We start from the raw sequence: 15,054 nt of genomic DNA on the forward strand, positions 1-15,054 counted from the left end.
CGCGCGGGCCAAGCAAGCGGCAGCGGTGGTTTCCAGGCCTGATGGCCAAAGCCTCTAGCCTAGCGCTGCATTGGCCATCGAACGCATTGGCGGTGAGGCTGGGCTGGGTTCGCATTGAAACGGCTGCGGCCCGCAACGGGACCATGGCCAGTTACCGGCACGCACGACGCTGCTCCAGCTACTGGCGGTGGCGGTGGCGTTGAGCCCTGAGACCCTGGAGCATCAATTCGTGCGCCACCAATTGAATAAAGTGGTCTTGCTGGTCGCAACCACTGGTAGTGACGGTAGCAGGCTTGGGCTCACGGCAATCGATTCCGTGGGGATCTTGCCTTCAACTTGCTTATGTTGCGCAACACTCGCTGAAGTGCGTTGAGCAACATAAGTCTGATTCTGACGCGTCAGCATACAGTCCAAAGAGACAGAGGCAGCAGGCTGAAGCCATGGCGGCGAGCGTGCGCAACACCGCCATCAAGCGCATCCAGGGCGTGCGTCTGCGTCTGCAGCTGCTCCTGACCGTCTCCTAATACGCCTACTCACTTGCTGCTCTTCTTTACGTTGCAGGATGTGCGCGAGATGATGACCAACCCCAGCGACCAGTACGCGGCGGCGCCGCTCGAGGTGCGCGTCCAACCGCCTGCCTCCTCCTGAGCCAACGGCACTAACACTACTGTGGTAAACTATACGCTCTCAGACCAACATGTTCGACTGGCACTTCACGCTGCGCGGGCCGCGCGACACCGAGTTCGAGGGCGGCATCTACCACGGCCGCATCATCCTGCCGTCCGACTACCCGTTCAAGCCGCCCAACATCATGCTGCTCACGGTAACAGAATCTCCGTTATTGTCTCTATCTATTGTGAGAGTTATGTGCTGACTTGTGGGGCCTTGTATATTTGCTGCTGCAGCCTAATGGCCGCTTTGAGGTGAAGAAGAAGATCTGTCTCAGTATCTCGGCCTACCACCCGGAGGAATGGCAGCCTGCGTGGGGCGTGCGGCTCATCCTGGAGGCGCTCATCAGCTTCATGCCCACCAAGGGCGAGGGCGCTATCGGCGCGCTGGACTTCCCTGCGGAAGAGCGGAAGCGACTCGCAAAGCTGGTGGGAATATTGCTGCGTCTACAGTGTAGTGTGTGCGTTGTTTTGCGGTCTAATTTTTTTTCTATTGTGGTGTTGCAGTCTGTTGACTACAAGTGCGAGACTTGTGGGCGCGTTGCCGACTTGCTGCCCGAGTTGGAGACGGAGGATGGAGAAGAGACCGAGAAGAAGCCGTCCAAGTACGCCGAACAGATCGCTCAGCTGCACATGCACAGCCTGGAGACTGCGCCGCCTGCTAGTGCGGCGAAGGACACAAAGGAAGCGGCAAAGACTGAAGGTAGTGGCAATGACAGAGAGAAAACTGAAGTCCCGGCAGCAGCAGCAGCAGCAGCAGCAGAGGTCGAAACAGCTTCGACAGAGGACGCATCAACAACCGAACCATCTAGTTCTAGTGAACCGGCTAACCCTGCTTCTTCTCCATCAGCACCAGAATCAGCACCTGCTCCAGAGCCTGCAGAAACAGCACCACCAGCAGCGGAAGAAGTAGAAGCGCCTGCAGTGGACGATCTTCAGGAGGATCTAGACGCGCCGTTTGTTGTTGATGGCATTCCTCAAGTGCGCGAGTCGGACAGTGTGGACACGTTCCTGCACTATCTGACAGTTGCCATCGTTGTTGCGCTCTTTGCGTTGATCTACAAGAAACTCCTGCAGGCGCATGGTGTGCTGCAGTAAGTTGCTGGTGTTTCTTGTCCGGCCTTTGCGTATGGTGCTAGCCGAACATCGTCACAACCAGTTCGGGTCCGGACCATGACTCAGTTTAGAGCGGTCACAAGTATTTGCATGGTGTAGCTTGTTCACAAACATGAAGCGCATTCTCTTACCAACCAGAACTTCGTCTAAGCTCAATCAATCTATTGTTTGTGCTCCTCCAGAACCTCCTGCATAATGGTGTTCGCAAGCTCCGGGTGAACGCGACCACCGCAGCGCTTCATGACCTGACCGATGAAGAACCCAAAGAGCTGAGTCTTGCCGTTCCAGTACGCGTCCAGGTTCTTCTTCGCCTTCTGCAATACACAAAACCGGAACAAGTTAGTAAAACTGCAACTCGACGTAGCAAGCAGAGCATCATACCGGATCATCAAGAACGGCTTGGCAGAGTGCGCGGATCTCCTCCGGGTCCTGAATCTGCTTCCAGCCCTTCTCCTCAACAATCTGCAGGGGCGTCTTCTTCGCTTCGTTTTCGTAGAACATGAGCTCCAGCACGTCCTTCGCAATTTTGCCGGAGATCGTGCCGTCCTGGATCAAATCAATGAGACCTCCCAGCTCCGTGGCCTGAACAGGGCTTCCGGCAATGTCGCCGTTCGTTGCCTTCAGGTGTCCAAACAAATCGTTCAGCACCCAGTTGACAACCATCTTGGACGGCCGCGATTTCTCCAACGCAACAGTTTCGAAATACTGCGCTGCACCAGGCTCATTCACCAAAACGGAGCTCTCGTACGGCGTGAGGTCGTACTGAGCACACAGGCGGTCCTTCAATGCATCTGGAAGCTCAGGCAGACTTTCACTAATTTCCTGGATAAGCTGTTCCGGGACGACAAGCCGGGGCAGGTCAGGCTCCGGGAAGAAACGGTAATCCTTGGCTCCCTCCTTCGATCGCATGCGTTTCTACCGACACAAAACAAAACCACAGGCTGATCAGCAATTGCATACACTAAACGAGGGGCGCAGGTAGCTGCACTTACGGTCTCTCCGGTGACGGCATCGAACGAACGCGTCTCGCGGTGCACCTCTCCTCCTTCCTCCTCGATCAGCGCGATCTGTCTCCTGGCTTCATACTCCGCGGCACGCATCATGTTGCGAATACTGTTCATGTTCTTAACCTCGACTCTCTCACCGAACGGCGGCGCAGTGCTGGAAGTGAGTGCGGTATGTAGCGCTTCAACATCGGCCTCTTCTCCAAGATTCGTCGGGCGGACGCTCACGTTCAAGTCGCATCGCATCGAGCCTTCCTCCATGTTTCCATCACACACGTCCAAGTGGCGCAGCAAATGCTGCAGTTGACGCATCACCTGACCAGCTTCTAGAGGACTGCGGAGATCCGGCTCCATCACGATCTCCAGCAGCGCCGTACCCGCACGGTTAAGGTCCACCACGGTGCTGTGCTCCTCCAAGTCGTGGTTGCTCTTGCCTAAAAATCACACAAAAACCATCGCAAAAAGGTAAGCACAACATCTCCAAAACACCAGTCACCCCCAACTCCTCCACGAACCTGAATCCTGCTCAATCTGGATACGAGTGATCCGCACACTCCTCGGGATCACATCCTAAAATCACCCACCACCAGCACCACCTAATTAGTCACCACAACAACGCCATTTCCTCGTCAAAATCCCCTCCCGCGCGCACCTCCTGTTGCTGCTTCTTGGCCTGCTTGGCCTTCCACTTGCGCAGCGCCTCGTTCTTCTCCTTCCTCGACTTGTACTTGGACGCGTCGAACGTGGCCTCGTCGTCGCTCTGCGCGCCCCCGTGCTCGCTCACCACCGCGGACGCCGGCAGCTCGAAGTGCAGCGCGCCGCCGGACGCCACCGGCGCGCGCTGCTGCGTCAGCTGGTAGCCGAGCGGCAGATCGCAGTAGAAGTAGTGCTTGCGCTCGAACAACGAGCGCGGGTGCACCGTGGCGTCCACCGCCAGCCCCGTGCGGATGGCCTGGTGCACGCACTCGCGGTTGATGACCGGCAGCGTGCCCGGCAGCGCCGCGTCGAAGAAGCTGACGTGGCGGTTGGGCCGCGCGGACGAGAGCGTGGCCGCCGCGGCGCCGCTCATGAGCTTGGAGCGCGTCTGCACCTGCGCGTGCACCTCCAGACCGATGCAGACCTCCCACAGCTTGCCGCTCGGGCCGCGCAGCAGCTGCAGCAGCGGCTGACGCGCGCCATTCGCCGCGACCTGCGCCATGATGGATTAATGCGATTGGGAATGTGAGCCCTGGGTCGGATCCAGGACTTATTACAGTAATTGTTACATATGTACAGTAATGTGACTAACACAGAAGAAGATAAATCTTATAGCCCTTGAAACTCGTTCTTACGTTTGCACTTATTTATAATGAAAGCATCAGATATAAATCCCTTAATGTCTTATTTACCTTAAGCAGTTTATACAAATCAGATATTCTTTATTGAGGCACAAAAAACACACAAACAATTACTGCACATGTATTGTGCTTTGCATGCTTTTTTAAAAATCCTTAAAAGGATTTAAAAAAATAAAAGTACAATCCTGTGTACTGAGTACCGAAAGACTAATGTTGCCTAGTGTAGCATTAAGGTTGCTTAATGTCGTTCGATGACGAACTCGCCTGGGGTGGCATCACCGTTCTTACGAACTGCGAATAACTTCCGTAATTTGGAATTTCTTCTGTCAAACATCAGTCTCGTCCTATCAGTATCAAGATCTTGTTACCCATGTTGCAAATTGCAACTTGCAATACCCATTCCCCGTTAAGTGCGACCAGAATCCTCCCTAAATTTCTTCAGTTGAGAATCTGCCGGGTCGAGCGAGTCTTGGGAAGATGGTGGTACTCCTCAGCTACTGGATCGTCGGAGAAAGGAACGTGGATACTATCCTCATCGACGAGCGGATGCATGTGGCTATCCTGAAGAAAGCGATCAAGGACAACGACCCGCTCGCAATCCAATGTAGTGCTGCGGACCTGCAGATCTTCCTGGCCAAGACAAGGGAAGGCGTGTGGCTGACGGCAGACGACGTGATGGGCGATGTGCGCGATACCAGTGGCATGAAAGAGCTGAACGTCGGGAACGCGACACTCCGCGCGTACAGCTTATCGGAGGAGAGCACGCGGGTCGAAGTATCAGATGAGGACCTTGTAGCAGGGAAGGGCCCTGTGCACGTGGTGGTGAAGATCCCATCGGTGCAGCAGCCCCAGTCAAGTCTAGCGCAGCCGCGAGCTGCCCCAAAGCCGCGATGGAAACCTGTGCACGAGACTCTGGTGTCATTGCAGAATGAGACGCTGTATTTTGTCGATCGGGAGCAGGCTGTGAAACAGCTCTGTGAAGTTCACAAGTCGGTGTACATCGGCGCCAACTTTAACCGCCGAGCAGACGCGTCTTGCGGATAACGAGCTCGGAATCGGGAAAAGCGAATTTGCGAGGCAATACATTCGATGCTGTCGCGAGCAGTGGCCCAAGGGAGTGCTCGCTCTTCAAGCCTTTAAAAGGTCATTGAGGACTTGCAGAACGATCGTGGTGGAGATTGATCAAGCCGTTTTCGTCAATGCTTGGGATGGCGATACTAAAACGTTGGAGAAAGCTTTGTATTGAGTCATTAACGCTGTGCTAGCAAGGGCTGTGATTGACGAGTTGGAGCTGCCCGACGGAGCCGAGCTGCCTAATTACCTTTGCGCGCCAGAGTCGGTCGACGCACGGACGTTTGTTCATTGTTTGTTGAGAGATCTTGGACCTGTGTTCATCGTTTTGGACGAGATCGGTCGAGGGTTTTGGTCCGTCGGAACCGATGGTACCGACACGAAGGTTGAGGAGGCTTCGCGAAACCTGTTTTTGGACTTCTGCTCGTCCGTGTTGAGCACCTGGATGAGCACGCGTCACGTCTACTTCTTGTTGGTCGGCTATGCGCCATTCCTGCGGAATGTGGGAGAGCGGAAAGACGACAGGTCTCACAGCTCCAGTAAGCACAAGTTCATTCGCCTGAACTTGCAGCTGATTCGTCCCAAGAAAATCGAGCAGGTTATCCGGCACACGTGGGTCGACGATTCGAGCACTATGACTCTGCAGCAACGATGGGGGCTGTAATCGAATGAGGATGTAGCTACAGCTGCTGCGAAGATGTACAAGAAAACCTGTGGCCATCCACGCACAATGATCCAGATGTTCATCCTTCACGAGTCGTACGAGGCTTTTTGCAAAGCTGACGTGAACCGTTTTGACTCAGAAGAAGGTCAAAAGGAGTGGGTAAAGATTTTCCGCGAGCTGCGCTATTGGCAAAAGACTCTGGAGGGCCTGAAACCACAACTTCTTGAAAACAAAGTGATCGACTTGAGCGACGACTCTAAATGGCCGCACATTCCGAAGTCCCCGCAGAAAAAGATTTCGTTTGCCATCATCATGGAACGCTGGATCTACGCGCTTCCAAGAATTCTGACTGCGATCGTCAGCATCGTTCAGCCGCTGCGCCTGTACATCAGAACCATTGACCCTCTCATCGACGATGTCACACTAGCGTACGCGACCGTGTTTGAGTGGGCGTGCCTCAAGCGGTTCCAAGAGCTTTTCTCGGAGCCAAGTGAACCGCACACCGTGCTGAAAAACTTTTTCGGTACGGACACGGAGTTTGACAAGTGGGGCGAGATCCACTTTCCGAGTGATCATGTGGATTTACCGAAGATCACAAAAGCGACGACTACAGTCGGCGTTGCAACGCTAGACTCGGCTACAGCGAATCCTTCCGATTGGCCACGCCTGATGGATGAAATTGATCAAAAGCTGGATGCGAAGGAGGGAAGCTGCTTGTGTCTGAAGCCGCTGCCCGAGTCCTCTTCCGCGGATGTAATTTTCGTGAAACGTTCCGTTTCTTCAGTCGGGCGCAAGCGTGTACACGACGATATCGATGCACGAACGTTAATGGTGGCGCTAGTGTTGAAGAATTATGGTTCGAAATTGCAGTTTGGACCGAAGCAGCTGGAAGAAGTTGGCAAGTTTCGCATGATGTTTGACAACTTGGACTCGTCGACAAAGCAGAAGTTTGGTGTGATGACGAACGTGTTGATCGTGTGCTCGACAAACTACAGTTCAACCGAAGTTCCAAGGCAAAAAGTACCTGAAAACGTGTCACAAGGATGATACTTCCCGGTTCGAGGTCGAAGCACTGGAGCTGGACTTGTCGACCTTGGAGAATCGAGCTGAATTCTTCGGACTCTCGAGTGAACCTGACTTGGCCGCCGTCTGGAATGGGTTGGTGCGAAAAACTGAGCTCGAGAAGTCAGTTCACGAAAGCTAGGATCGCGTTGGAAGGCACCTTTGTGACCACGTTTTCTAGTCTCAATTTCAACAACGCCGCAGGGCACGATGCAGCGCGCGGCAAACGTGCCTCGTGCTACCATGGGCCCGGACATGAACAACGCAATGATGGGCTGGGTGGGCATCTTCGGAGTCCATACATTGGTGACGCTGCGGCTCCGTGAATACCCCGAGGTCCGGCAGGAAACGCCGAGGCGTGCCACCAGTGCAGTTAAGCATTTAAACTACCGGGAATTGCTATTTGGTACTAGTTATTATACTAGTATAACGAAATAAAAAAGTTACAATTGTGTCCAGCTGAGCTGGCTGAAGAAACTGGAAAGCTGACTTACTGAAACCTAACACGAATTTTGAGAACTACACTCGTACTGGATTCTGTCCAGCATATTGCTCATCAGCAATCTGAACGCTCTAAATCCTATGCTTAGGACCGTCCAAATTCTAACTTTGAGAAGTCCTTGGGGTCAAAAACACCTGACCGAATTGCAAATTCCAAATTGCAATTTCCCCTTTGCAGAAACAAGTGAATCGGTATTTGTCAGTAAAAAGAAGAGTAGTTAGGAAACTTAGCGCGGAAGAATCATTAGAACGTAAAGACAGATCTAGGTAGCAAAACAAGTTGTATCCCATTTGCAAAACGTAGCAGCTACTCGTCCTCCTTTTTCAATGTGACCTTGCCACCTTCGCTGATATCAGCACACATTTTTGCCTTTTCAAGTACCGCATTTGAGATAGCATCCATGCCTTGTGGCCGAAGGGCATTGGTGTAGGACTGGTTGGCTTCGTTCCCCTCGCACAGGTTGCACAGCGCCACCAAGGACCTCTCGCGAATCATGGGGTTCGTCTCGTCGATGTTGCAGTGGTTGAGGAACAAAGGCAAGTAGCCCTGTTCGCGTACGAGGTCCAGGTGGGAAGCTGAGGTTGCCAATGACGCGAATCAATCCCGACCTGTACCCGAACGGCTCCCCGCCACTCAGCGGCTGCGCACTTGTACCCGCCGCGCGTGTATTCCTTGACGTTGGGTTCTGGCGGCCAAGCTCCCAAACTCGTTGAAGCTCTTGCAGCAGTGAAAGTAGTAGCTCGCGGGCGACATCCGCGTCGAGTTTGTTGTGACCCACAGTCAGTTCTCCAAGCACGTCGAGATCCATCAGCTTGGCCTCGTTTTCCAGCTCGATCCACCCTTCTTCCTGAATTCATCTGCTTCGTCCGGCCTATCTTCGTCACCGGCAGTGATAATGTATGTCCAAGTGCTCTTCACATACTCGAAAGTTCCATCAGGGAGCGGGAGATTCTTGCCGGTTCCTTCTTGGGTAGCACCGGCTGCAGCCGTCTTTGTGGAAGACACTGCCCACATCGTCAGTTGTTCCGGAGTAACTCGAGACCAGAGCTTGCTTAGCATGTGAGCGCCCACAGCGTTGTACAGATCTTTGATCCGGCCATCACGGAAAAGTACTCCGAAAAGAGTACAAATCAACTCGAACGCTGGGCCCTGGTCGTCAATGCGAGGACCACTTTGCGTCGGCTCATCAGTGTTCATCGATTTGGCTGGTTTCACCATACAGCGGTGAAGAATTGTAATTACCAAGTTACGAGCGCAGACCTGCATAAGTACATGTAATCCCAATGCGGTTAGCTTCACGGTTTGCAATTGCCGTCACTCCATTGTCATTCGTACCAAATCAACACGACGAGCAGCAAGATCCTCGGATCCAGTGATGCTTGAATTGACGCAATTCAGAATCAGCGTCACGGTGAATGCCACAACCTTGCGATACTTATGGCACTCCACCCATATTTTCTGTGAACAGCAGTGAACAAGTCAGTATTCGCCACATACAACAGCTTCAAGAGCAAATGCAGCGGTACACACCTGGAAATCGTCAGGGAAGAACAATCCCCAAGCGACCCCCTGGTTCTTGTCATTATTCGTGACGCAGTTAACGCAAAACCGGAGAGCTACTTGGGCTAGAAGCACAATGCGCCTGCATACAAAACGAGTATAGCGTGAGCACAAATCATCATTTCACGCATAGCACCCCCAGGATATCGACAACGCACCCTTGAAGAGTTTCATTCTCTAAGCCCAGAGACAGCAGTGCACTACCACGCCGTGTGCCAACAAAATAAGGATGCGTCACCACAACTGTTTGGACCATTCGATAGATAATCATTAGATCTATTGAATTGCGAGCACGGCGAACGGTCTTAAGGAGTTCTGCTTTGTCAATCAAGGTTAGATTGAGGACATCACGTGAAAAAGTGAAGGCACCCCAGTACTTCATACTTAAACCAAGTGATCATGGTTTTTTTGGCTCACTACAGCACCATCCTAGGCTCGAGCGTCGATGTTTGAATAACTTAACTTCATGCGTTCGCCAGCACATGACCCTCTTCCCTGTTATCTCTTGCATACGCACGCGAAACGATACGTCTTCATTGTGCACCCAGGGCTGTGGAAATATAGATTGTTTATTGATTGACGGCTCAGATCTGGAACAGTCAATTATTGCAATATCAACAATCTCACAAACAAAAAGATTGCAATCTAAGTTCTCGCTTGTATTTCCTCTGCTACATTCATATTTTTACTGGTTTGGCGGCGCTATCGCTCTAAGACCTTTGCTTGTGCGATTACATTTGTGTTGAGCTTCAATAACCTTGGCCAAATGCAATGTTGGGTCTTATATTCATCATGTTGAGCGTGCACCCCATCCAGGCATCCAATGACCCCTCATATCCGCATTTCGAAGCAGGAGAAGACACATAATGGCTTCTTAGGAGCTAGGATCGATTCCATAGGCTTGACGTTGCATATTTATCTACCGGATCGCTGGCAAAGGCTCAAAATCAGTATAGGAACAATGTGGTAGTATATCGCTGCGATTCTAACCCCTGAAAATACCTTAAAGTTTGTATGGTGCTTCCGGCCGATAGGAGTGTGTCATCTGCGATTCTTAGCATTTACAACCAATAGACACTACCGTTGCTTAAAATTTCGACCAATTAAATCGAGGGAATGACTGCCAACCGCTGATCTGAATATTCCAACAATATCTGGTTGGAAACGCGATTTGATATCGATTATGCCATACAAATATCATAAGTGAACTACAAATAGAATAAATATTCATAGGTTTCCAACCCCTGCCAGCTCATCTCCGACTCCATTCTGCGTTCCGACGCACACAGGCATGTCGGTGGCATCGCTAGTTCCTGCGAACAGCCAGAGAAGCAGAGCGACGGCTGTGAAGTCTTTCGAAGACTTCCTTGCGAAGAAGGAGGTGACGCTCACAGAAGTGCATGATCGTATTTCTAAGGACAGCACAGGTAAGAGTTTGTTTGGCATTCTGGATAAGTATGGGTGGTTCTTAGTGAAAAAATAGGAAGGCAAGGAGTAGCTCTGTCCAAGAACACTGTGCTATCATATTTTGGCAATGTTAAGAACTGGCTGGCGGATCTGTACCCGCAACAGAGCCAATGTGTAGCTAAGAAGCTGCAAAAGATGCTATCAACTCTAGATCGGTACTGTGAAAAGAGGCCGGAGCAAGGTGTCACGGAACAAGCGCCACCATGTACTAAGAAAGATATAAAGACTATCATCTCGGCTCTCTACATGCACGCTTCCGCCAACTCCGACTACCTGGATGCGGCGCTAGTGGCGTTGATGTGGTACCTCTACGGTCGTGGTTCTGAGGCTGAGCAATTGGAGAAAGCGCAGCTGTGTGTATACCCCGGTACGAATCGTGCAGGATTTTGAATTTTTGTATTAATTAACCCCACGAATTATGCTGACAATTCTATGCGTATATGCTAGGCGGTATGATATTTCTCCGCTTTAAGCGTGTGAAGACTGCTTCGCAACAGGGAATCTCCCTGTTTAAGGATCCTAACGATCCCTTCACGTGCCCGTTACACGTGCTAGCTGTAGCTCTCGCCCTTCAACCCGCTACTATGAAGGCGAAGTCGTCGACCCGACACCCAATTCTGCCCTTCCGCCATTCCTGCGCTCACCTAAATGCACACGCAGCACACTAAACAGGCAATAAGATACACAATACGTACAACAGGAGTAGCACGCACTCTCTTAGCCGACCTGTCCAAAAAGAAAGCAAAAACACATAATACTTGATGCCCATGTCGGGGTTTGAACCCGATCCTCCAGGCCCGAAGGCCTGGCGCTCAACCTCACGAGCTCCATGGGCGCGGGTAAGTCGCATCCATCAACAGCACCATACTCGTCCAAACCCTCGGCCACTTGAGCCACACGCCACGAGAGCGCACAGGCGTAACCCAACACACGTCCCAGTAGCGCACATAGCCCAGCAGCAAATGGCCCGGCGTCAGTAGCACACACGGCCCAGCAGCACAGACGGCCCAGCAGCACAGACGGCCCAGCAGCACACACGGCCCAGCAGCACACACGGCCCAGCGGCCAGCAGCGCCTGTCTACACGCAGAGACAACAGCAGCACAGTCAGCACAGGTAGCACAAGCAGTGTTGCACGAAACCTGGAAGCTTCTGGACTGTTGGCCGAGAATCCAATCGGCGGTCGTGAGGTTAAATATCAGCTGAACAAAAAACCTAATACCGTTGCTAGACCGGTTTTGGTTGGAAGCAGTCCAACCCCGTTGGAATTTTGACGGTATGGGAACGGGATTGCCGATTGAGATCACGGAGCAATCAATTATTGTGATTGACAATCTCGGCAATATTACAATCGCAATCACTTTTTCCACAGCCCTGTTGTACACCCTTTCGCAGTGCAGGGGCGCATTTCTCGCCCTTTTGCACGATTATCAAAACACGGTAGATAATTAGGCTGCAAAAGGACGCATTCCTTCAAGTTACTGTAAAAACTGTAATTATGCCCCGTGGGGTATTGCAGCAGTACCCCCCTGTCAACCTGGGGCATTATCACAAGGGGGCACTATTAAAGGGAGTGGAGTACCAAAAATAACTAGCGATAAAAAAATTGACAGTAGACAACACATTGGTAAGTCGACATACAAACCTTAAGATTATGATATGAAATATTTGAATTTATGAGGAAAAAATCAGAATCAAGCTCAATTTTTCAGATAAAAGGTTGGGGTGAGGCTCTATTTACGGGTGGGGCACTATCGCAAGTCCCCAGCCAAAGACGTCAAATTTCATGGGGTGGGGCACTATTAGAGGGAGGAGGCATAATTACAGTTTTTACAGTACATGTAGTAATCACCATCTTTTATAACAAGTTAGAAACGGTACGTGACATAATCATTCAGCATACAAAAGCTAAGTCATGCGACCCGACACTAAGTAACCGCTAAATCACAGTAGATTGCATGTCTCATGAGATATGCCAAAGCAGTACCGTGATTTTTTTAAAAGGGCGAGAAATGCGACTTTTGGAAATGAAGATCACATAGATCTGTATACTATACTTTATTCAAGTTGCTCGCAAAAGGGTGTAAAATTATCACTGGTAGAAGTTCGCAACTATAATAAGGGCATCATCCCCATCCATGTCCCACTACAAAAACCAAGTCAAATGGACGTGACCCCCACGAGCCAGCCGGAGGTCTGGGCACTACGAGTGAGTTCTTTTGAATCAGGGTTTGGTAGTAGTGAGAATTTCGGCTAGTAGTGATACTACTACTACTATCCAACTCAGAACCGATTGCACTAATACTACTATTAGTAGTCTGAGGCGTCATTAGTAGATATCACATACTAATATCACTACTATATCACTACTATAGTAGTGCTATCCCAACTGTCGGCGGTTACACTTTCTGTCGCTGTTCTGGATAAGTATGGGTGGTTCTTAGTGAAAAAATAGGAAGGCAAGGAGTAGCTCTGTCCAAGAACACTGTGCTATCATATTTTGGCAATGTTAAGAACTGGCTGGCGGATCTGTACCCGCAACAGAGCCAATGTGTAGCTAAGAAGCTGCAAAAGATGCTATCAACTCTAGATCGGTACTGTGAAAAGAGGCCGGAGCAAGGTGTCACGGAACAAGCGCCACCATGTACTAAGAAAGATATAAAGACTATCATCTCGGCTCTCTACATGCACGCTTCCGCCAACTCCGACTACCTGGATGCGGCGCTAGTGGCGTTGATGTGGTACCTCTACGGTCGTGGTTCTGAGGCTGAGCAATTGGAGAAAGCGCAGCTGTGTGTATACCCCGGTACGAATCGTGCAGGATTTTGAATTTTTGTATTAATTAACCCCACGAATTATGCTGACAATTCTATGCGTATATGCTAGGCGGTATGATATTTCTCCGCTTTAAGCGTGTGAAGACTGCTTCGCAACAGGGAATCTCCCTGTTTAAGGATCCTAACGATCCCTTCACGTGCCCGTTACACGTGCTAGCTGTAGCTCTCGCCCTTCAACCCGCTACTATGAAGGCGAAGTCGTCGACCCGACACCCAATTCTGCCCTTCCGCCATTCCTGCGCTCACCTAAATGCACACGCAGCACACTAAACAGGCAATAAGATACACAATACGTACAACAGGAGTAGCACGCACTCTCTTAGCCGACCTGTCCAAAAAGAAAGCAAAAACACATAATACTTGATGCCCATGTCGGGGTTTGAACCCGATCCTCCAGGCCCGAAGGCCTGGCGCTCAACCTCACGAGCTCCATGGGCGCGGGTAAGTCGCATCCATCAACAGCACCATACTCGTCCAAACCCTCGGCCACTTGAGCCACACGCCACGAGAGCGCACAGGCGTAACCCAACACACGTCCCAGTAGCGCACATAGCCCAGCAGCAAATGGCCCGGCGTCAGTAGCACACACGGCCCAGCAGCACAGACGGCCCAGCAGCACAGACGGCCCAGCAGCACACACGGCCCAGCAGCACACACGGCCCAGCGGCCAGCAGCGCCTGTCTACACGCAGAGACAACAGCAGCACAGTCAGCACAGGTAGCACAAGCAGTGTTGCACGAAACCTGGAAGCTTCTGGACTGTTGGCCGAGAATCCAATCGGCGGTCGTGAGGTTAAATATCAGCTGAACAAAAAACCTAATACCGTTGCTAGACCGGTTTTGGTTGGAAGCAGTCCAACCCCGTTGGAATTTTGACGGTATGGGAACGGGATTGCCGATTGAGATCACGGAGCAATCAATTATTGTGATTGACAATCTCGGCAATATTACAATCGCAATCACTTTTTCCACAGCCCTGTTGTACACCCTTTCGCAGTGCAGGGGCGCATTTCTCGCCCTTTTGCACGATTATCAAAACACGGTAGATAATTAGGCTGCAAAAGGACGCATTCCTTCAAGTTACTGTAAAAACTGTAATTATGCCCCGTGGGGTATTGCAGCAGTACCCCCCTGTCAACCTGGGGCATTATCACAAGGGGGCACTATTAAAGGGAGTGGAGTACCAAAAATAACTAGCGATAAAAAAATTGACAGTAGACAACACATTGGTAAGTCGACATACAAACCTTAAGATTATGATATGAAATATTTGAATTTATGAGGAAAAAATCAGAATCAAGCTCAATTTTTCAGATAAAAGGTTGGGGTGAGGCTCTATTTACGGGTGGGGCACTATCGCAAGTCCCCAGCCAAAGACGTCAAATTTCATGGGGTGGGGCACTATTAGAGGGAGGAGGCATAATTACAGTTTTTACAGTACATGTAGTAATCACCATCTTTTATAACAAGTTAGAAACGGTACGTGACATAATCATTCAGCATACAAAAGCTAAGTCATGCGACCCGACACTAAGTAACCGCTAAATCACAGTAGATTGCATGTCTCATGAGATATGCCAAAGCAGTACCGTGATTTTTTTAAAAGGGCGAGAAATGCGACTTTTGGAAATGAAGATCACATAGATCTGTATACTATACTTTATTCAAGTTGCTCGCAAAAGGGTGTAAAATTATCACTGGTAGAAGTTCGCAACTATAATAAGGGCATCATCCCCATCCATGTCCCACTACAAAAACCAAGTCAAAT

General features: G+C 50.8%; 4 protein-coding genes across 4 annotated transcripts; 2 read left to right on the forward strand and 2 right to left on the reverse strand.

Moving 5' to 3' along the window:
* Positions 1 to 440: 440 nt before the first annotated feature.
* On the forward strand, positions 441 to 1,766 carry PHYSODRAFT_479615 (hypothetical protein; the record flags this gene model as incomplete). Its single annotated transcript, XM_009522868.1, has 6 exons — positions 441 to 485; positions 562 to 618; positions 692 to 823; positions 906 to 1,097; positions 1,176 to 1,371; positions 1,558 to 1,766. The coding sequence occupies 6 exons, from the start codon at positions 441 to 443 to the stop codon at positions 1,764 to 1,766; spliced, it is 831 nt and encodes a 276-aa protein (XP_009521163.1).
* Positions 1,767 to 1,945: 179 nt separating this feature from the next.
* Positions 1,946 to 3,986, reverse strand: PHYSODRAFT_482876 (hypothetical protein; the record flags this gene model as incomplete). Its single annotated transcript, XM_009522869.1, has 5 exons — positions 1,946 to 2,089; positions 2,166 to 2,699; positions 2,777 to 3,222; positions 3,304 to 3,358; positions 3,576 to 3,986. 5 exons carry the CDS (start codon positions 3,984 to 3,986, stop codon positions 1,946 to 1,948), a joined length of 1,590 nt encoding a protein of 529 aa, XP_009521164.1.
* A 685-nt stretch (positions 3,987 to 4,671) lies between these two features.
* PHYSODRAFT_312145 (hypothetical protein) lies at positions 4,672 to 7,064 on the forward strand (the record flags this gene model as incomplete). Its single annotated transcript, XM_009522870.1, is given in 5 exon segments — positions 4,672 to 5,118; positions 5,153 to 5,320; positions 5,411 to 5,812; positions 5,870 to 6,854; positions 6,874 to 7,064. The coding sequence occupies 5 exon segments, from the start codon at positions 4,672 to 4,674 to the stop codon at positions 7,062 to 7,064; spliced, it is 2,193 nt and encodes a 730-aa protein (XP_009521165.1).
* A 666-nt stretch (positions 7,065 to 7,730) lies between these two features.
* PHYSODRAFT_326843 (hypothetical protein) lies at positions 7,731 to 14,776 on the reverse strand (the record flags this gene model as incomplete). The annotated part of the gene is made up of 9 exons (XM_009522871.1): positions 7,731 to 7,999; positions 8,073 to 8,271; positions 8,343 to 8,684; positions 8,760 to 8,882; positions 8,955 to 9,066; positions 11,210 to 11,276; positions 11,320 to 11,530; positions 13,753 to 13,964; positions 14,770 to 14,776. 9 exons carry the CDS (start codon positions 14,774 to 14,776, stop codon positions 7,731 to 7,733), a joined length of 1,542 nt encoding a protein of 513 aa, XP_009521166.1.
* Between the last annotated feature and the right edge of the window lie 278 nt (positions 14,777 to 15,054).

The sequence above is a fragment of the Phytophthora sojae genome (assembly GCF_000149755.1).
Source record: "Phytophthora sojae unplaced genomic scaffold PHYSOscaffold_2, whole genome shotgun sequence".
NCBI classification, from domain to species: domain Eukaryota; phylum Oomycota; class Peronosporomycetes; order Peronosporales; family Peronosporaceae; genus Phytophthora; species Phytophthora sojae.